The 23,768-nt window shown below is 37.0% G+C and overlaps 1 protein-coding gene across 15 annotated transcripts in view; it reads left to right on the top strand.

The window, feature by feature from the left end:
* LOC116281540 (uncharacterized) overlaps positions 1 to 23,768 on the top strand; it is a 204,592-nt gene that overhangs the window by 100,921 nt on the left and 79,903 nt on the right. For 9 of the 15 annotated variants that reach the window (XR_012074942.1, XR_012074944.1, XR_012074943.1 and 6 more), the window contains exon 1: positions 22,072 to 22,135. The exons of 5 other annotated variants lie outside the window; for them this stretch is intronic. Coding sequence is in view for 6 of the 10 variants with exons in the window: in XM_072965775.1 (XP_072821876.1) it covers positions 22,089 to 22,135 (47 nt within the window). In the remaining 4 variants the exon portion in view is untranslated. Of the gene's footprint in view, positions 1 to 22,065; positions 22,136 to 23,768 lie in introns of those variants that run through there. One more of the 15 variants, XR_012074949.1, reaches the window with a different exon arrangement.

Below are 23,768 nucleotides of genomic sequence, written 5' to 3'. Positions count from 1 at the left end.
TTAATTATTTACCAAAGAAAAATATCTGAAAATAAGATTTTTCTTATAAATTACAGAATAAAATGTATCTTAATACGTTTTTGCTTAATTTGAATATAACAAGATTACACTTTATCTGCACATTGTGCATATTTCCTTAAAACAATGGCTTGAGTTTTTTAAGAAAAATTCTAGTGATGCTGTTTGGCCTGCTTAATTCAGAGAAAAAGGTCCCAGAACAGTGTTTGAGAACACTTCTCCACAAGAAGGGAGAAATCCCTGTTAGATATAATGTTTAATCATCTTCAGTAGCAAAGAGTGTCCTAGGTGCTCCTCTTCAATAATTCTGGGGAAATTAGTCTGGAAGGGTGTTAAATTGCATGACTGAGTATTTACAGCAGTGTCTTTATCATCCATATCTAGATTTTGCCATACTTGGTGCAGGTTTACATAAACCTTCTAAGCTCTGAACGGATTCTTTACATTAGGAACGGAGGATATAATGAGTCATCCTTGTTGCTACTTAGGAGAAATTCTTTTCTACTTCTATGACCCAGTTAGTGGGCTTCATTGTAGCACACCAGAGAGTGACAGAATTTGGGAAATTCACTTCCAAATGCATGGACTCAGAATCATCTTTTCAAGTCAGAGTACATTAGTACCTGGGGAAACATCACATGAAATCATGTGCACTGGATAGCTTTTATGAAGCTCATTATCAAATGGGAACATTAGGCAGGAATCTGGCAGAGAAAATGTAATCAGGATTTATAATTAAGTGAGAAGAGAATTTATAAACTTGATTATAATTGTAGGGTTTCTAGGCCCTTTTCCAAATATCAGCCACATGCACTGAAACTATAAAGTAAGAATTTGTGTACTAAGAATTCTTTATGATGATTTCAGTTCTGAAAACTTTGACAGGTTTAATCTCAAACTGAAAATATTGCAATCCTTCTAAAGAAAGTTTAGTCAAAGTATATTTCTAGTAGATCCAGTCTCGAAGTATTTCAAATAATTAACATAACTCAAAATAACTTAAACAAAATTTTATTGTTTTTCCTGAGAATGTTAGTACCGTTCTCTTTAAATGAAAGAATCTTTAAAAGAAAAAGTTTGCATATTTTGTAGATACCTCTTATCCTTGTAGATCTAAAGGCAGTTCCATCTCTGTCTTTCATTTGTTTATTGTTGATCCTGTTAGGAATTTGGAAACAACAATAGATTTTCTGGAACTAGCAGCCAGGAAGTCCTGGGCCTTGGGTATTGTCCCTGCCAAGAAAGACAGATAAGCACAGCAGGAAGGGTTTGGAATTAGGTGACAGCCTAGCTTGTACAGCATTAACCAACTCGGGGAAAGGACAGGAAAATGGTTCAGAGTTGGGTTTTAGACCTAGCCTGACCTGAGTGTAAACCTGGCTGTATTATTTACTAGCTGTGAGAATATAAGTGTTACTCAACTTAAGACTCTGTTTCCTCGTCTGTAACATGAGGCAATAAAGCCAAATTTAATAATAATGCAGATTAACTAAAAATATATCAGCTGTCTTTACAAAAAAGATTGTGGATTCATGCATTTAAAAAAGATTCTTTATGGTCCATCTTGGAAATCTGATAATAAAATAGAATAGTTTCCGAAAAGAGTACTGGTGACTCCCAGTGCAGCCAGCGGTGCAGACACGAGGAGTCCCTGGGTGGGGCCGGTGGAACTGTGACCGCAGCAGGGAGAGGCTGGCAGGGAGCGCTGAGGGCTTTGCTGTCTGTCACACTTTACTGATGGGGCTCTTTTTACCGGAGAACATTTCGGGACTTACCTAGTTTTTGTTTGGTTTGGTTTGGTTACCAGGAATGTGACGTTAAATTATATAAAACATGTTGACTTGTGATTGTTGTTTTCCTTTTCTGTACTTTGAAGATTGTAAAGATTCCTTTCTGTTATAATGGTGGCACACACACATACACACACCTTTCTAAAATATACATACTATGAATAATTAGACAGATACGTCAATGTGAGAATGGCAGGAGTAATGAAGAAGAGTTCCTGGAGTTTTGCTTGGTCTGTGTCTGAGCCTTGGAGGAGTCTGTCCTGTGAGTTTCCTCAGGCAAGTTCTGGTCTTATTCAACATTGTATCCCAACATTGAACAGAGGGCTTGGCAGGTACTCAACAACTAGTACCAGTAATGAAAATATACTTTAATATAATAAACCACCAATAAATGAATAATAAAATAATAATTAACATTCACTGAATTCTTACTATGCTTGATATGGGTGGGTACTGTGTAAAGTAACATACACATATTATTTCCTTTAATCCTGAGAAAACCTCTGTGAGGTGGGTTGTCTTTATGACCAAACTTAAATGATTAAGTGATTGAGGCCCAGAGCCATCAGTTAACCTGTCTGTAGAAACATAACTAGGAAGTACCAGGGGAAGACGGGAACTCAGCCAGCTCTGCCAGAGAGCCCTGAACAGATGAAGGGATTCTATTGTGAATCTGCTGATGCAGAGGAAGGTCTATTCCTATAGCTGCAACTTCTCTGGAATGAAACCAGGTAAGAGTTCAAACATAGAAGGGCCAATTAAAAAATTATCCCAGTTAGTTGACACAGTTTTTTTCTCTGCATATACATGCACAAATACATGTATGGATAATATACATGTATGTGGGTGTGAGTGAGTTTATGTATATGTATATGTATATGTATATGTGTATTTGTTTGAGTACCCTCACTAAAAAAGATATTAATGCTCTCTAGTGGCATTAAATTCAGGGAAACAATGAAATAGGAAAACTGGAGTTAGGAATATTTTCATAGTATTTTGTCTTGGTTGCTAATGTTTTAGCTGAGTCTTTAGAGATACAGATAGTTACAGTGTGATGTACTTGTAATTATTCTTTTCCCTATGTCTTTCTGTGTGAACAGAGATGAGAATGTGAGAAAGTTTGAGTTTCCAACTGAGGAACCAGTGTTTCTCATTCAGACAACTACTCTCCTTTTCCTGGAACATATTCTTCTCTTAAATTCTGGAACACTACATTTTCTGTGTTTTCTGTTTATTAGACACTTCATCTAAGTTGCCCTTGTTGACTCTGTGTTCTGGGCTTGACTTCTCTTGGGTTGCTGCTGGACTCTGCCCTATACCACCTCCCTCGCCTTCCCTTCTCTATCGTGCTGTCTCTTTGGGTGGACTTACGAATCCAGTAGCTTTCAATGTCATCCACATCCTCAAAAACTGTATTTCCAGTCAATGCCTTTATCGCACCTCAAAAATGTAAAACTATCTCACTGTGTTTTCGACACCTGTTAAATATAGACAACAAGAAAGTCTGTTTTTCTCCTGAGACCTTCTTCTCCCTTAGGCTTTTCCATCTCACTAAACAGCACTACAATGTCCTCAGTTAGCTGCTCAAGGCATAATCTTGGGGATGATTCTCAGTTCTCCTCTTTTCTTTCCAACCCAACATGAAATCCTCTTTAGGTTCTGTGGTTTTTTCTCAAGACATATTTTAAATTGTCACTTCATTTCCAACACTTCCTCCTTGATCTAGGCCACCACCATTTCACACCCAGATTACTGAAATAGCTTCTTAATTTCTTTCCCTGCCTCTGTTTTTCTCATTATCATTTACTAAAGTTCAGGAGTAATTTTTTAAAATGAGTAATAGACTCATGTCACTTCCCTGTTAAAACATCCCAAAGGCTCTCATCAGTCTTAGAATAAAATCCAAACATATTGCCTCCCCTGGCTTAGAACACCCTGTATAAATCCGCTCCCTGCCTACTTTGTTTACCTCATGTCGTATTAATAACCTCCTTCCTCCCCTCCCCAACTCTTGGCCACAGTGTTTTGCCACACTGGTCTTCTTTCTGTTCTTCAAAAACTCCGTGTCTCTGCCTAACTTAGGGCCTTGATACCAGCTATTTCTTGTGCCTGAGAGACCTTTCACCTGACCTTTGCCTGCCCAGCTCCTTGTCATTCAGGTGTCATCTTAAATGGCTTTGGTTTTGAGAAGCCTTCCCTGGCCACCCAGACTAAAGTGCACACCCAGTAACCAACTTTCTCACACCACTCTATTTAAATTGTCTCTATAACACTTAGCATGTTCTGATGTCTTCTTATTTATATTATTTATATGTGTGTTTGTTTGTTTATTTGTTGCTGTCTCCACTGGAATGCAAACTTCGTGAGAGCACAGACCTTAGCTATCTCGTTCACCTCTGTACCCAAAGGCCTCGCTAGTGCATGTCGCAGTAGGCCCTTGATAGATAGATAGATGGAGAGAGAGAGATATATATAGAGAGAGATTGAATGAAGGCTTGTGTGTTGAATTCAAGATGTTTTTAAATGGATCTTCTGTAGTTCTTAGCTGGCTCCAACCCTTTAAACATGAGTCTTGGTTTGTAAAGGAATACATGGGGTTGGGTGGGTTTCCTGCCAGGTACTACTGATTGGTGCCACACCATGGGAGCTAACAGGCAGTTTGCCTTATGCCAGCTTGAAAGGCTACATATAGTTCTTGACTGCTCTTCTCATAATTCTTGGCATCTGGAGTGCAGAATGAGAAAGTAATGATAACAAATTGATACTCACCAACCATTATGTACTAATATAATATCCCAGGGAAATTAGACTGATAAACACGGATTCAAAATCCTCATAACCTAGCCCTCTAGGAATTCAAGCAAGCAAACAGGGAAACAAAAAAAACATAAATGTCATTACCAATATGCTAATATTAATAAGAGTCTGTAGTCACAGTTTTCTAGTTGTAAGAGTTGTTTAATCAATAATGTGATCTAAAAGGCATCCTTGGTAAGAGCTGATTAAAATGAAGCTCTGTGGTAGGTAGAATTTGACTGGCCTCTGCCACCTGCTAGTGGTCCTGTAATTATGTTATCTTTGAAAAAGGGACCTTACAGATGTGTAATTAGTGGATTTTAATCCTGAAGGATTATCTAGGTGGGGCTAATCTAACCCCATGAGCCCTTCAATAGCGGGGAGTGCCGGTGGAAGGGGAAGTCAGAGAGATTCAAAGTGTGGATAGGACTTGATGCCCCATTGCTAGGTTTGAAGAGGAAGTGAGGGGACATCTGAAGAATGTGGTCAGCCTCCACAAAGAGAGAGCAGTCCTCAGCTTACAGCCAGCAAGGCGATGGGGAGCTAAATCCTATAGCTGCAAGGAATTGGTTGCTAAAAACTTGTTCTCTATCTGCACTCTGGAGGATGGCCTATTGCTTCCCAATAGCTACAGACCAGCTCTGGCCTGGCCAAACCAGGAGACTTTTCTGTTGTCTGGTGGGCTGGACCACACCCACTCTACCCCTTCCAAGTTTATCCTTCCCTGAGTATTCTCCCTCAGCTCTAGGCACCATATAAGTTCCCTTATATCTTATAGTTACTCATTTATTATAGCTAATCGTTCTTTATATTAAATTTCCACTGTTTAACCTACTGTGTGATTTCTATCTCCTGATGGAACCTGGAATGATACAGCTGACCGCTGTGAAATCACTCTTTTAGGGCACATGAGTCTTGCTTTTGAATACATGATTTAATCAAATCTGTAGTTTTAAGTTCCTATAGGTCACTGTCTACTTCTCTATCTTAGGAACAGTTGTTCAACTTATATAGGTTTTATCACAGGAAAAGAAATGCTCTTGTATCTGGATCTTTTTTTCAGAAGGTATTTTATCTCATTTAATAAAAATCACATTAGCTTTATTACCTGTGTAGCAAAAATTTCCATGCGTATCTCTGCAGTGCAAGGCAAATTTTCAGAAAAAATACCTAAATGATTGCTGATGTTTAGAAAGAAGCTTACTTAGTAGGCATAATTTCCAGGTTATATTTGTCTTATAATGAAGTAATTCCCATTTTAGAGTACCAAGTAATGATTGTTTTAAGTAACATGGATTTTACTGCATTTTACTTCTTCACAGTTTAAAACTTATTTACTCTTATTTTTAACTTAAAGTCTTGATTGACCTCCTGCTTTTAACATACAAAGTAAAAATGGTTGAGTTCAGTCCTTCTTATGCCATTTTGTGGTCAATATTGAAAACACTTTGTGTCTACTCAAGTGTATTTATCTATTACCTGGAGCTGAAGTTGTCCAGCTGGGGAGAAGTGCAGTGGGAGAAGGCAGATGCAGTGGATGCCATAGGGCAAGGTGGGCCGAAGCCCATTCCATCTTCACTGACATGTGTAATGTTCCTAAGGTGTGACCCGCAGTGGCATACGAAGTGATACTCTCATCAAATGAGACATGCAAACAAGAGAAATGTCAAAATAATTCAAGTCTCCCATTTGTACTTAATCATCATGAAAAGGACACAATGCCCAGGGATAATTCTTGCAACTTCCCTTTCTCCTTTCCCATCCATCGTCTGTGTGTGCCACTTCGGCTTTCAGCATCTCTCAGTGTATTCCTCCAATGCCCCATCTTTATCCGTGTTTGCCTCTTGCTCTCTCCTCCGTCTTCCTTCCTTATTCTCCATTTAAGCAAGGGATCACCTTAATGGAAGGTGGAAAAGCAGAAGAAATTTGAAGCCGGCCAAGTTGGAATCCTCTTTAGTGGCAGAGGTTTGACTTAAGGCTGTGAAAATCTCTTTTCTTCTTAACTTTTGATTCCATCACTGATGTCTACCAACAGTACCAAATCCAATGAAAAACAGCTGAAAAGGAATTTCCAGAGTATCTATTGAGTCAAAGTTCTAGAGCAGGGAGGCATAATATTTCTGAACTACTTAATCTATGGTCACAAATTGTGTTTCTTGAGAAACAGATTTTGAAATGGAGATTAATAAGCAGGGTGTTTGTTAGGGATTGCTATTGAGTTGTGGAAGGGAGTGAAAAAAAAACAGGATTGGTTAGAAAGAAGCTGAGTGCCAGTCAATCTTCATAATTGTGTCAGCTGATATTTTGAGGGAGCTCTAGATCTCGGATGGCCCTTTAGAGCTTTCTTGAGTAAGGATAGAACAGGGTCCCACAGTGATATGTGGAAGTGAACTGCCCCTGGAAGGCAGTTTTTGATCAAGGAAGTTTCCTTCAGTTTAGGCAATCCTCAAAGAGGGCTAGTTTTTGGAGATAGTCTTCTTTCAGCATTCTCAATAGCTAGGGGAGCGGGTCCTTCATTCCTTAAGAGGGATCTGGCAGTATGTCAGGGCATCCACCACACATGACCATATGATGCCATTTGTCTGCCGGGAATGTGCTCATTCAGTCATGTCATTAACTAGATCTCAACAGAGCTTTACCATGGTACCCTCTAGAGAAATCAGACTTTATTCCTAGCTGTCAAGGAAATTTATGGAACAGCTTGCCTCGGCAGTCACAGTTGTAGAGTAACAGAGGCTACTGCAAGGTCGGAATGAGGAAATTAACAAGATAAGGATATAAATGAACATGGACTGGGTCTGGAGTCCGTGAACTTCAAGACCATTAGGAAACACTGCTTGTATGGCTGGAAGGATGACAGAAGACAAAGGGCAATGATCCTCATTTTGGATGATTTTCTTTCTTTCATGGCTTCTCAAGTGACTCCTGTGCTTCCACAGCCATTTCTTACTACAAATAAGCGAGGCTTGTTGGTTCTGATGAAGGTGTCGGTGTCACATCACCATTCGCTAGAGAATTCGTTAATTTTGCCTTTTTGTTTGGTCTAACACATTATCGAACTTTTTGTAAATATTTTGATTTAATGTATCTTAGATCTCATTACTTTGTCAGCTAAGATTCATTATTTTAATACAGGGGAAAGGTTTAGCCATTTCTTTTTATCCTGGTAACACGTAAGGATTGCCATCCAGTCAAGTGTGATCTCCAGCTCCTTGGTCATATGCACTTGCATTCACCTTATTTCTGTTTTACAGAAGTTTTGAAAAGCATATAACATGCCACCAATTGTCATGTAATTTTTAGATGATGTAACTATAGCCATCAAAAGTGGTATTAAGTAATGCTTACTACTATGGTATGTAAACTTTATGCAATCATCATTTTCAAATTAAACATGAAAAAATTAAAAAAAACATTCTGGAAAATTTTGGAAAATGTGCTCTAGAATTCTGAAAATCTAAATCTTTCTCACAGAGCTATCCGAAGACATATTATAATCAATGGTTCTGTTGACTGACTTCCTTGTTCAGTTATGAGCCCCATGTGGACAGAAACCATTCCTCTGTACAGCTGTTGTTCTCTGTCCCTATTGACCAACATTCCAAGCAGAGAGGAAATTCCCGTCAGTGTTTATTGAGTGATTGGACAAGTAAATGAATGGTTATTCTATATTGTTGTTACGGTCTTGCTAGTCAGTACTTTTCTCTCTGAGAATTTAAAATTATTTTACTAACTGGCCATTAGTCTCCACAACAGACACAGCTGTATTGGAGTTTAGTATCAAAACATACCAGGAATGTCTACTGTGTATCTAATTAGTTGAGAGCAGAGCATCTTTCTCTAAAGACCATCTGCATTTTTTAAGAGTAGAGGGAGGTTGTGTAGTTGAAGCCTCCAGATTCTAATTCAATAGAGTACCAGACTAAAGGGAGCTGTAATGGGAATCTAATCAGCCCATCAATACTGGTAAGACTAATAATCAGTCAAAGCGACCATGTCAGCCTGAAGAACACAGAGCGCCTGTGTTTGACCTTTACTTAACCAAAAGGTGATCATGTTGCAGCAGCATATGAGTGCAGAAGCTCTGTGTGGTGGTGATGGAAAGTGGAGGACACAGTAGAAATTTTAGGCGTGACTCTGAAAAGAGAAAAGCCAGATTCTCCTGGAAAAGACTAACAGTGAATACAAAGTAAGGTTAAAAGGAATAACCACATGGGAATGGCATAAGAACTGAAGTAAGAGTGAGGGTAATGTGGTGGCTCTGTAACTTCTTTTGGGAGGACTAATAGCTCTTTGGATGATGGTGTAGACACATAACCATAGGATATAGAGTGTTCTCCACTAAGAAGGTGGTCCTTCCTTATACTTTCCAAAGAAAGTAAAACATGTGAAGGGCTTCTTATGTCTTGCTCTCCCACTTTACACCACACTGGTGCAGTCCTCTCGGTATTTACATATATATCGTGCTTCTACTGCTGATCCCCCACACCCCCTTTTTAGAAAAGTTTTAGTTTCTATACTGACTTCCAGCTATAGGAAATGAAGATTTAACTGTCATCGCTCTGCCCCAGCACACGCATGAACAGGCTGCATTACAAACATTGTAATTTTGGTTAGATCAATACACAATATTGATATTATTTTGATTATGTAACATGGTTCACAATGAAGCCATGCAGTACACTGTGATAAATTTTCCTTTCCTGCTATATTTTGTCTGTCACCCCATGGCTTGGTACTTATATTGTTTGTCATGGTTTTCTTTTATCTGCCAGTTTTCTTGGCAACTGTTAAAATCTACTCTCAACATGTTCAAACACATTAAATACCCTATCAGTTCCATTCCTTGAAGATATTTCACCTGAGACTTTTAATCTCCAGACTAACTGACTGCTTTCTCATTCTGCTGCACAGAGCCATCTCATAGCCTCTTTGTATTTTGGTATCTCTTTGTTTTAAGCTCCATTTCCTAGATCCCTTTTCGTTCTCTTTCCAGGCTTATTCCCTCATTTTGGTAGATCACATTCTCTATAGTTTCCTGAGAATGGATACATGGCAGGTGGACTGTTTGAGAACTTGAATGTTTAAACTTGTCCTTATTTTACTATTATCTTTAATTAAGATTTGGCTGGATTTGTATATTAGAAACAATTTTCCTTCACACTGCTGTTGAGGAATCTGGTGAGGTTCTAATTCTGTCCACTGCCCCCAAACTTTACTGTGATATAATTGACATACAACATTGTGTAAGTTTTAGGTGTGCAAGGTATTGTTTGATACATGTATATATTGCAGAATGATTACCACCATAGGGTTAGCTAATATCTTCATCATGTCACATAATTACCATTTCTTTTTTGTGGTGAGGACATTTAAGATCCACTCTCTTAGCAACTTTCAAGTATACAATACACTGTTATTATAACCACCATCATATACATTAGATTCCCACTGATTCTTGATCCTTTGTATAAAATCTGTTTTCTTTTTTATCTGAAAGACTATATTACCTTTTTCCTGAAGTTTTGAGAGATCAAGCTGGTATGCACTAGTGTGAGTCCATTTTAATACATGGTGCAGAACTCTTCTCAGGCTTTTTCAATAAGGCAACTCAGAGCCCCATTTCTGGAAAAATTCTGAAATAATTATTTGAAGAATTCCTTCCCTTCAATTTTCTGGGGTTTTTTTTCCCCCTTTTGAGCTCTTTTTATTATCTTTTCTGTATTTCTGTCTTTTTGTCTTTTTGCAACATATTCTTCATCTTCTAAACATAGTACTGAGTTTTTTTTTTCATTCCAGCTGCCATGTTTTAAATTCCAAGAGCTCCTTTTGTTCTCTAAATACCCTCTCCCCTTTTTAAAAATAGCATCCTCTTCTTTTTCCAAAATGTGATGCCTTTTCGTATTCTTTCTGGCTAGTATTGAAAATATTTGTTTGAATATATTTCCCCCTTCTGTATGGTTTCTTTTCCTTTTGGGTTACTTTCTGGGTTTTTTTTTTTTTCTCCTGGTTACCATCTTTTGCATTAAATGTGTCGTCAAATATGTAGTGATGGTACATCACTTTAAAGATGGTACAATAACAACCTGATAGGAGCTCAGTGCTTATGGATTGGACTCCTTAAATGTGACATTTTTGTGATCAATCTGACCTTTTGCCTTGGGTAACTTGGTAACCCTGAATGTCTATTTCTTTAAATGTTTTCTCTTGGGCTGGTCAGATATCTAAGAGAAATCTCCTCCACTTTCTTGAATGGAGGATTTATGTCTGATTGCCAGAATTTATGCCTGGGAGGCTAGAGGTGGAAGAAAGCTGGAGCTCTGAACATCAGTGTGTCTACACTGTAGACTTTTAAATTGAGCTCTTCTGTCCCTTTCCCCTGCCAATCTACCAATTGAACTATGCCTGTGGCTAGTGTTCCAGAACCCTGAGACCTTCTGTTACCTTTCAAAAAGCAAATCTCTGCTCTTCTGTCAGGGTGAGAGAGGGGTACTGGTTTGTGTGTGGAGGCTTATTTCTTAGACCCTCAACCAAACTTTGTTTTTAGCTCCATCTTCACCTCAGCTTTCCAAGATACCTGGAGCTACTAATTCCTGAGACTTTGTGGGCTTGGCAATGTAAGTAATTTTGCTCCTCAGCTCTCCTAATTTGGGATTTTAATAAAATCTCGGGTTTGTAATATCAGTTACAACTTATCCATCTGCTTTTTGGGTTCTGGACCTCTCCCTTTCTCTCTATCCTGTGGATTTATGCCTTTTAAAAAATTCACTTATAGTCATTTTAGCACCAAATCCCCATGCTCAATACTCAACACACATATTTAGCCAGATGTTTCAACTCTGTTACAACTTGTTGTTATAAACTACTTCGATACAACTAAGCCGATTTCCATTCAAAATTTATAATCCATGATTATTTTAGGCATCACTGAAGAAAAGGAATGAAATTCTCTTTATTGGTTTTTGCTACTCAACAAACAAGGGCAAAAGAATAAAAATGACTTTGTGCTTCTCCTGTGACACAGTGTACTTGTAACTCTGCTGCTGATATATTAATTCTTTTGTAGTAGAATAGGGTATCTAAGCCTCGATCTCCATCCATGTAAGGACCAGGATCATCCTGGCTGGGATTCATGTCAGGGGAGCTGATAGTTGACATTAAGTCTGAAGGGCTAAAAATTAAGACAAAGTGTTTTAGGTAGCTGGAGTCAAAAGAAAAAAGAGAATGAGTAGGTAAACTAAAATTCTTGTTAAATGTTGAGAGCCAAAGTAAGGTAAACCAAAAGCAGATTTTAAGTCCATGGGTACTGGCAAACAAGCTGCTGGAAAACAAGCCACTGGAAAATGAACAGCTGGAAAATAAGCCGCACCTAAATTTCCATGAGCTTTAAGTATTATATTCACACTTGCTTGCTTAAAATGCACATGCTCGCTTTGTTTTAATGTTTTACGCAGTAGATGACCTACAGCACGTATTATGCTAAAGAAAATTTGTGGTGGGAAATCCTGAGATTGACCATGAGGGCACGAAGGAGGGCAGATATTTCCTTAGGGTGAAACAATGGAGGTCCTGGAAAGCCAGGTCATCCATTAACAGAACTTTGTTCTGGCATGAAAGCATGCGGTTAAGCCCAGGGGAAATACTTGCTATCTCGAGATGTCCTGGAGGCAATTCGAGGATAGATTTAGAAATTTTGCATACCCCGAGGAGGGTGATTGTTCCTGGAAGGGATAGGCCTGAAATTAATCAGTTAACCAGCAAGCAGAATTTAGTGCTTATCGCATGGAATATCTAAAGCCCCACCTCTTTGATCACATTTTTTTCTACGCTGTATACTCCTAATAAATATGATGTCGACCAGGCTTTCGGGACTCTGGATCCATGAGATCTTGAGTCCCCTGGTTCCATCTTTGCTCTTTACTATGTCTCTTTGTTTCTTAAGTCTTGCATCACCCGTCCTCAGACACGGTCCTGAGCTACATTGGATGCAGCACATAGGTATAATATTAGTCTGGAAGTATATCTGGAAAGCTTTGAGTCATACTGTGAAGTTTAAATTTTAAATAGAGATGAAGTGTTATTCTTTTAATAGGGTCAACTTTAAGTAAATTTAAATTATGAAACATAAATTTAAAATATGGAACTAAATTTTCATGGGTCATTCAGAAACCCCAGGTCAAAAATGAGAGATAGAGCTGTGTGCCAGGAACCAGGTGGATCTAAAGCCTTATGGAGAAAGGGGATCACTGTGGATGGATTTGTAGGGTCTGAGACCTGCTTGGTATTGGCCATTGACAAGTTTACAAGGAAGGTATGTCTCCTTTAAAGGCATAGATAAAGGCAAATGATCACATCTGAGACGCTCTCAACACTAATCTTAATAAGAATGGTTCATGATGTCATTTTAGGACACTCTTGAATATAAGATGTATTTAGTCCTTTAGCAGCACAGCCAGTGGAGATAGAAAAGGAACCTAAGACAGGTAGAAGTGTGGAAGTAAAATCTGTGAAAATAAAATCTATCAGTTTTGAGATCTGGCCTCTGAGGGGTTAATGGGCTGTATCATTTATTAATTTACTTACTCATTGATTCTTTCAACAAATATTCACTAATTTCTATTTGTCAGGTACTGTCCTTGGTACTGAAGATGTAGTAATGAACAAAATGCATTCATCTGCCCTAAAGTATCTTACATTATTTTAAAGACTTCAGATGTGGATCAAGTGAATATTACAATGGGGACTTGATCCAACAAATAGGAAAATAACAAAGGGAGTACAGGGAGGAAATGATATACAAAATGACATAAGCTAATGGTAGGGTCATGGACTAGGATGTCATTCCATCCATATCAGAACTCAGTCCAGAGATCAGTGTTCATTTACTCACTCCTTCATTCCTTCACAGCAGTTACCTACTGAACATCTTACGGTGTACCACATACTGTGCTATGGTATATATCTATGTCTATGTCTATGTCTATATCTATAACTATATCTATATCTATAGATATCTATCTATATCTATCTATCTATCTATCTATCTCAAAGGTAGACTGTTGAATTATATACACATGAGATAATGTGGTTCCTGCTCCCAAAGAACTTGCATCTAGGAATAGAAGCCAGCACATGAATAAATAACTATAACATAGGATAAGAATGCTGCAGTAGAGGTAGTACAAGCTGCATATGAACTTAAACTAAACCTGGGAAGTCAGGGAAGTCTTCCTGAAGGAAATGGCATTCATGAGGAGAGCTGAAGGGTGAGGAGTTCCTAAGGTAAGACTGAAAAGTACTGAAGGAAGTTCCTATCCAGGACAGAAAAGCCACCAGTCAGAAGGGCATGAAGGTTCCAACCAGGAAAAGGCAGGCATTCATTGTACAGTTCCAATCCTGATAGAAGCCACAGAAAGAAAATTGTTGAATTTTATGTGACCTTGGGCAAGTCACTTTTCCTTTCTGTGCCTCAGCTTCTTCACTTGTAAAATGAGAACTATAGTGGAATCTATTTCCTGGGGTTGTTGGGAGGATCAAAGAAATAATATATGAAAAACACTTATAACAGTACCTGGCACTTCATAAGTACTCAGTAAATTTTAGCTATAAATATTAATTGTTATTGTTAATAGTATCAGTTGGCACTAAAACATACAGGGTGAGGAGAAGCTATGTATCAGAGATCATGTGGATGCCCAGAGCTTGTTCCTAGTATGCTGGGTGCCAGACTGTGTGGTAAAACTAATATTAGATCTCCTCAGCTTGTAGGCTGACATTGCTTATAATCTTCTTGTTTTTTTACAGATTATCTAAGAACAGCCAGTAGACAGTTAATGAGTCAGTATTAGCCAAGAAAAATATACTGAGTATATTAGTCAGCTTAGGTTGCTGTAGCAAAATATCATAGACTGGGCAGCTTAAACAGTAGATCATTTATTTCTCACAATTCCGGAGGCTGGGAAGTCCAAGATGAAGTTGCTGGCAGATCTGATTTCTGATGAGGGCCCTCTTCCTGGCTTGCACATAGTTGCCTTCTTGCTGTATCCTCATATGGTGGAAAGAGGAAGCTCTGGTGTCTCTTCCTTTTCTCATAAGGGCACTAATCTGATCATGGAAGCTCCACCCTCGTGACTTCATCTAAACCTAATTATGTCCCAAAGGTCACACCTCCTAATACCTTTACCTTGAGGCATAGGGCTTCAGCATATGAATTTTTGGTAGTAATGGGGGGCAAAAACATTCAGTTCATAACACGGTGCCATTGTAAATCGGGCACCATTTTTGTGGCTGGGCTATATTAAAGAAAAGGTACTCAGAACTCCCCCTAAGAAGCTCAAATTATATTGCCAGGTAGGGGTACGGGGATGATGAAAATCTTATTGACAAACAAATAAAAAGAAGGTAAAGTACATACTATAATAGAGTGATTGGAGGGGGATTTGAGTCTGCTTAGTTGGAGTGGTTTTTGCCAAGGTTATATGCATGCTGAATGCAGAGTGATGAGAAGGAAGTAGCCAGGAAAAGACCTAGAGGAGGAGCATTGTAGGTGGAAGAAAGAATGGCCATTGCAAAGAACCTGGTGTAGCTAGCAGTTTCCTGCAGGGAGGGGCTGGAAAAGACACATGCCTCAGAAGTTTAGTTCCCCTCGTAGTGTTTGCAGGTTTATCAGATGTCCCTTTGAGAGATAAGCTAAATTACATGGCTATGCTTTCGTAAACCATACCACACACCCTCTGCTCTGATGAGACTCCACTGAAAGCACCTTCCCCGGCCTCAGTGCTTTGACAAGCAGTGTTCTCTCTAGAATAAATCCTTTCTTACCTGCCTTTAAAGTTCAGTATCTTGTCCAAGATAACTCAGATGTTTCTTTTTTGATATTTTTTCTTTTAATGTACACCTTTGCTAGAAATTTAGTGTATTTAAAATATATATGAAAGAGACTCTGCTTCAGAAGGCATACAATCTAGCTGGAAGGACCAGAAACACTCAGAACTGTTAGAGAACAATAAAGGGCACACTGCTGAGAAGAACAATGGAAGTTTAAACAAGAGGATTCTGAAACTTTTCTTCTGCTCCTCTTCCTGATAATGTATCCATCCAACAGAGCCATGGCAATGTAGTATCATCTTCGGAAAGAGGAAACTGACAACCAAGATGTATTTAAGTTTATACATTTCAAAGTTTCTTAAACAGAACACAGGGCTTTCCAGGTTTCTAAGGTAGTATATTACAAATAAATCTGTTATACGTATGTCTAAAAAACCAGGGCCAGAAAAGGTAATATTAAATACAGTTATATAAGTCACGAAAAATCCAATGTTTAAGCAGGCATTTGATGAGATTTTTGGAAAACAACTACAACAAAGTAAAATGGCATGTAAATGATGTTAAACTGCAAGATCTGTTTGGAAACTATAAAAAGAAACCTGGTCAATACCATAGTGATGTCAAGATTGTTTGGGGGACTTTGACAATCCTTGCTCTTCCCATATCCATCAATTCTCAAATTAACATTAGTAGCAATGTGCTTACTATAGAAAGCCCTGCTTCAAGTCAAGTCCCTGTTTTCTGACTAGATAGCTGCCCATAAGCTCTTTATCTGGAGCTGCCCCTGAATCTGCATAACATAAAACTTACAAAAGAACTTTCTTAGCAGAAAATTCTGCAGCATTTTCTGATGGAGAGGATTGAAAAAAACCCAAAGAAACAAAAACAAACAAACAAAAACTTACCTACCAAAGCAGGTTTTAATGGATAAGTCTAATTTGGTTTGGAAACAGATGATTCTAGAGAGTTTGCTTACTGCATTGAAGTTGTATTTATTGCCATTTTATTGTTTTTCTCTTAACCTCATATTTTGTGTAAGATCTTTATGTTCGCTAACAAGTTTTGCTGACCATAGTAGTTCTTTTCAGCAATACAACTTTCACAATAGAGGAACAATTACTAAATTCCTGACCTTGTCCAGATGAGCTTAGGAAATATGTAAGGTCAGAATTGCAAGTGCAGAGTAGGTTATTTAGAATAATGTCATGTGTTACAATTGATACATCAGCCAAAGCCCCAGCCCTCTTCTTTGAGTGTCCCTAAACAATTCTTTTTGTCAAAGCATTAGCAAACAGTAGGATAATATAAAGTGAAGGACAAATGAAGGAGCAAGTTTACTTAGTACCCAACATAGCAATTAACTTGCAAAATTTTCTTAAGCATTTTGGTTCTCCCAAAGAATCTCTGAGGCTGCATCACTCAATCACTGGTCACTCCCTCACTTCTCCCAGCACCCCACAGAATTCAGCAGAGTTATTCCTTTCTCCGCTTTTTCTTTATTATGGATAGCCTCCTTCTTCTATGGTACAAAAGCTAGGCGTAGCCAGGAGAGGTATGCTTTTATCCCATCTGGAGTGCAGAAAAGCCCCTTTTCATAAATCTCTTCCTCTTTGGAAAGGAATTAAGTCAAACCAGACACTAAGATGGCTCTTGAGGAGTGGTCCATTGGTAGAAGTGGACTAGGAAGAAATCTAGAGAGATTGACAGATGAGCAGATAGACAAGCAGTGTGACTGCAGTGCTTACCTGAGTAGAAGCTGTTATCTCTGTGGAACATCCAGAGCAATAGAGAATCTTGTCTTAGCAGAAGAGTCTCTGTTTATTACTCTAACCAAACTTCATGCAGCCTTTTTAGCATGCTGTGCATTTAAACAGAATTTTTATATGAACCTTTAAGCTGAATGCATAATTCTTAAGGAATGGAGGCATAATTTTTGCATCTCATTTCCAGTGATCAGGTTTGAACTCACTCTAGAACATCAGGAAATTGGCGGAGGTGGAGCAGAGAGCAACGGGGGTGTCCATTTAGGAAGGTGAACTTTATCCCCTTTCCACTTGTGACCTAACCTACAGAACCAAGAAAGAGAACAGGCATGTTAAATAACATTTCAAGAGAATATGAGAACACAGTTCACTTGCCTTAAAATAGTCTAAATTTCACATTTTTCACATGACTTTCCTTTTTGATTGTCCTACTTTGATTATTATTTATTGAATTACTTTTAGCAATTTCCATTTATCTACTCTCTGTGCTTTTTTGGTGCATTACTTAAATAGCTCTGTAGTTATAACAAATTGTGCTAAAAGAAAATGGCAATTTCTATTTTCCTATATGTAATGAACATAAATTCCAAGGACAATCGTCATAATCGTTTGAAAACTCAGGAATATGGAAATTCAACAACAAGGACTTTTCTGTGACATAGACTGTTCTGTATTATACATTTCAGTGCTAACATCAATTTGGAGATGAAGCTACCTATAAAAATATACATCTGCATGCTTTTATTATCTTTAAGCATATGACATTAATTTATAGGAAAAAGGAAAAGCTTTATCTGCTTAAGGAATGATCGAGGAAGGAAATACTAATAAGTAACATGAGTCAGATTACTAGCTCCTTACTGTCTTTATTAGATTTTGTGTTCAGAAAAGTTCACCTAATATTACCTCTTAGAGTTCAAAAGTATTAGAGGAATTGCATCTGACCTTTATTTTTTCCTTGTTAGCATTAAACAGTTGAGTGAAGGAAATCAGCATATGCTGGGGTTCCGGAAATATTGCCATCTTTCTATTTTATTACCTGCTTTCTCTGAAAATCTTAATTATTATAAATGCATAACAATTTCATTTTACTCGCGACCTTGAAATCAGTTTTAAGTTTCACGGCTCAGAATTCACAGGCTATCAGCTAGAATTTATGGAAATACATTCTTCATTGCTTCTTCAATTTCCCTGTTTTCTACTAGAGAAGGTGTGCTTACTTAAGTATCTACTTTACTAAAGGACCAGTAGCCATTCTAATTTCTGGAAATCTTTTCCAAATGTTTCATTGAGAGTGTGAATTGGTGGTACACTGTGAGTCTAGTGGTGACCAAGTGGTAAGTGATGGCTCACCACAAATTCTCATTACTTTGCATATTTAGCCTTGATAGGACCTCTTTACTCCATGATCCATGACAAGAAAAAAAGTATTTCACTCACATGTTTGAATAGATTTTCACTGGATGGTTAGTGGAGATTTTAATTGACTTAAAATAAGCAGATATGGATCACAGTTGTGACAGCATAATTTTCCAGCAGGTCACTGACTGTGTGAAGCCCAGTTGTCTCATTTTCAGATCAGAAGTAAAATATGCAAATCCTTGCAGAGTTTTAGTAAAATTTTGAGAGAATAATGACTATAAAATATTTTAAAATCTCCTGGGTATTATGATACATCAAGAGTGCTATATAGTTATTTACTGTGTGAACATTTCTATTGACTAATTTACTTGAGTAGAATGAATTATTAAATGTTAAAATACGATAAAGAGCTATTATTTTTGATGTGTAGAAGCCACTACACCAGGCATATCACCTGAATTATTTGTCTTTAAAATTTTTGACTATACATGTCACACTTGTAAATCAATCAAAAGACAGAAATATGTAGTTATCAGTGAAAGCTCTTTGTTACAAAGAGGTTCATGACAGTTCTATTTCCTTTGTGAATCAAAATCCCTAATGGTATTTGGTTGAGGTAAATGAAAATATTGTCAAGTGCATGACTTCAGTGTATAACTCATAATTTTACAGATAATACACGTACCCATGTAAACACCAAAAGATCACTTTTCAAGTCTCTCTTATATTCTTTCTTAGTTGATATTCTCACCTCTCAACAATATGCCATATGCTGACTCCTTTTCATCATGGATTAGTTTTTTTATTCTTGATGCACAAATAAATGGAATCATATATGTATTCTTTTGTGACTGGCTTTTTATGATTCATCATTACATCAGTGAGATTTATCCACAATATTGTATTTAGCATTAGTTGATGTTTTGAAAACACTATTGCATATTTCATTGTGTAAATATACCATTGATTCCTCTTCTCTCCAGTTGATGGATATCTAGGTTGCTTCCAGGTTTTGGCCATTATGAATAAAGCTTCTTTAGACATCTTGGTACTTGCTCTTTGGTGGATGTATGAACTCATGTCTCTATAGGGAATTATACCTTTTAATCTAAACAATTTTGGCAATTTCATCTTAAATTCTATTTAATATTGTTACCCTGACCTACTTCTCATTCTTCTTGTTTTCTTCTCCTGGAACTTCTACTACAATGAAATTGGAATTCTGCCTTTATCCTCGTAGACTTTTCTTTTAATCTTATGCTTTTCATTTCTTTTTGTCCATTTGTACTGCCTTCTGAAAGAATTCCTTGACTTGGATTTTTAGATCTCTAATTAAATCTTCAACTGTGTAAAATCTGCTATTTAGTGATGTCTATTTAATTCTTATTTCAGTAATTGTATTTTGAATTTTCAAATACTCTACTATCCCTTTTTCATTGCAGGTTGTTCTTTCATTGCTTTTTTAAATACTTGCACTATCCTCTTGAATATCTCTGAAACTATTAGTTTTCTTGTCTTATTTCTTTTCTTTCCCATATTAATATTTGTTGGTGATTTCATTTTCCTATTTCAGATTTGTTTGTCTGTTTCATGTTGTTATTTCTCTTTAAATTCTATTGATTCTGGTTATTTCTACTTGTAGATGAGGATCTTCACCAGTCAAAATTATTGTGAGAGTGTATTTTCTTTGCCCAAATGAGAATCTTTTCTCCTGGCAGCAAATGTAATAATGAATTGCAGTGCCCCCAGCTTAGGCAGTTGAATGTGTGTGTGTGTGTGTGTGTGTGTGTGTGTGTGTGTAAGTGTATTGAGGGATGAAGAGGATTCATGATTAGAGTATAAACTGCTTTGACTTCTGAGTGAGGATTCCTTGTCTTTGAGGAGAGATAAATGCTTGAGCCTAGTTAGTTATCTTGAACCAGATATCCTTTGTGTGTTATTTGCAATAGTTCTAACTATTGTAAAACAGGAGAGAGATTAAATAACATATCAAACTTTATATTGCTAGTATGTGGCAAAGCCTGACTGATTGCAAAATCCATGTCCTTTTCAGTACCCTTACCTATTTTAAAATAATAGGGAACCAAATGCCCAAAGGATTGGGTTGATGTGCTCTTTATTTACGATTTAAAATTTTTATTTTCTCATTTCAGCAGCTTTGTGTTTAATGTTGGGCTTACACTTGAATAAAATATAATTGCATATAATGGATCTGACAGCATTAGTGGATTAGTGTATTTGACAGTGGTTTGATCATTAGAGGGAAAATACTAATTTAAAACTCCACATTCCACTCTTCAAGGCCGTTTCTCATTATTATAATAATATAAATACTATATTCTCCTTTAAATGTTATTTAAAAATATAACCCATTTTTGGACAGAAGAAGGAGAGGAAGAAAGTTATATGCTTTTTTTTTTTCAGGAGTTTTCTGTTTAATATTTTAAGGCTAGGGTATTAGAAATAGGACTCATAATAATGTTCAAGTTTTGAAAGTGTATTCAAAGTTGTTAATGTAGAAGAACACTATTTGCAACCGATTTTTTTTCTTTTTGAAAATTCTGTAATTGGAATGTTAATCGGTAGTTTTATATAAACTTTGAATATTCTTTACATTTTTCTTTGAACAGAAGACCCTGCAGATGAAAGAACTAATCACATCAAATATGCTTGCTTTATTATAGTTATTCAAATAATAAAGCTTAATTTTGTTTGTTAGAATATTGAAATTATATTAGACATTCATTATCTGGTATACTGATGTTCTATTAAAAAAAAAAAAAGCAGAATTGGTTAACTTAATTTCACCTGAACAAAGAACAGAGATATAGGCTTTTCATTACTAATGCTGAAATCTGTGTTTTCAAAGGACATGAATTACAAGAGGGCAATGTCACTGTAGTGGGTTGGAGCTTTATTGAATCATATGTTTTATAATGCCAGTTCTGATGGTCACTGATGGTGATGAAAATGATGGTGGGGGCACTATTTGACATGGAACACAGAGCACTGAGGACTCCTGCTTTTTTCCTTATGCTAAACCTGGACTCTGAGTCAAGGCTTTTATTTTCCTTCTTCCTTCATGAATTTGATGTGATGGCATTATTGAAAAGGACATTTTTCCATGATAATTTGCACAGTTATTAATAAAACATCTCATATTACACAATAATTGAATACATTTAATTAAAGCAATGACAATAATAGAAAAAGGCAAGACTTTCCCTCGATGAGTCAGGAATGAGTGATGGCAACCAGTCTGGATTGTGGCAAAAAGGAAATAATTCCAGGAGATGAGCTTGGTGGCCCTTACTCAGTAACTCTTCGTTTCCTTACAATGAAATTTTAGTAGGAAATGCTAAGTTATGCATCTTTCTCTTAATAAATAGTGGCAGTAACTCGATATGTCATAATCCTCCTCATCATCTGACACATCTTGATGCAGATCAGCAAATCCTGACTTCCTTTTATCCCTCCTTTGGTTCTTCTAGACAAACTCTGAAAATGCCTTTCTGCATCACAACCAACTATGGACACTCGAGCCTCCCACCTAGGAGGGATTATTTTCACTCAAAGGTCAGGAAAATGTACCTGGAAACAACTAATGAGCACACATTATTAAGTTATCTGTTCCTAATGATTATTCTATTAGCTGGAAAATGATTGTGGTAATTATAAGCAGAGCAGATATATGAGCTCATAACAATTGTGTGGATTTAAATTTTCACTCATGGTCTCTCTCATAAAAAATTCCAAATGATGATTGAGTATGTTTCATTTTCTATATTATTAGCATTTAGCAACTGTTTTGCATAGATATTGAAGAATCAAAATCGACTCAGTTCAGGAAGGTTGAATTCTCCACAGCACACAATGATGACCCACATAATGAATTCTTGGAGATTTGATGTTAAATGGACATTACTTTTAACTCTGAAGCAAAGGAGATGAATTTAGGGGGGAAGAGAAGGAAAAGGCTGTGTTGGGAAATAGATACAATGGCAAGGAAAGAGTAGACACTTTTAAAAAGATATGTTTTGAAACTGTAAAAATATTCATATTTAACTTTTTACTTTATTGTTTTCCATCATGTAGTCATTGTTTTCCATCATGTAGTCACATGACAACCTACAGAAATCACTGCAGACCTCTAATAGATGTAACAGACACTAGAGTATCACACTGCTACTCCTTGTCATACACTCCTAAGGGACATAATCATTTAAATAATAAGGAAGCATCGTTTTATGAGACCATGACTGTGCTCTATTCATGGGTGAAAAAATTTGACTCTTCTCCTGATTATGCTAGCCAGAGAACAGTTATTGTTTCTTTCATTTGATGGCTCTTACGAATTTTTAGGAGGTATGGTCTTCAAATATATTAAACGGTACCAGTTGGACAGAAAGTGCTTCTAAAGGTTTTAAAGTTGGTAAGAATATATATATATATATATATATATATATATATATATATATATATTTAAACGCAGCATCATCACCCTCATCTGTATGAACCTGGAACCTTGCAATGACTGAGGTCTCAAATGATGCCAATGCAGCGGCTCAACCTTGGCCTGTCACCATAGGTCCTAGGAAAGAGGAGTTTGGTGGTAAAAATGTATGAAGGGCAGCATGGATACATTCATATCCACAATATGTTTGGATTGTTTTGGAGACAGTAAGGCATTTTTTCTCATTATAATCAGCAGGATTGATTCTATTCATTGATTATGAAAAGATAACATGGAAGGTTGGTTTGGCTGAATGTGAAAAAAACTGGCCTTAGAAAATCTGGCTTCACCATCTGGCTTTGTCAATTACTAGCCTCTTTTCCCCACAAATTATGACATCTGAACTTCAGATTTATCCTCTTAGATGTCTCATTTTGAAATTTGTTTAGAATGTTTATCATAATTTACAGAATAAATTGATTCAAATACAACATAATAGAAAATAATCATAATAATATCACTTTCTTATATGGGAAACTTAAAAAGTTTGCGGGAACTTAGAGAATTTTCACAGTATTTACTCGAAAAACAAGCCTTTGTGCTTCAGGGGCTTCTGAATGGCCTCTGTCATCCACTGCCCCCTCCCCCCAACCCGACATGTTTGGATCCAGTGGGAAGGACTGGTGTCAGGTTTCGGACTTTTCTCCTTCCTTCAGTGTCTTTATTCACTAATATTCAGATTAGGCATGATGGACA

The sequence above is a fragment of the Vicugna pacos genome, chromosome 8, assembly GCF_048564905.1.
Source record: "Vicugna pacos chromosome 8, VicPac4, whole genome shotgun sequence".
Classification (NCBI taxonomy): Eukaryota; Metazoa; Chordata; class Mammalia; order Artiodactyla; family Camelidae; genus Vicugna; species Vicugna pacos.
This window is presented reverse-complemented; position numbering and strand designations above follow the sequence as displayed.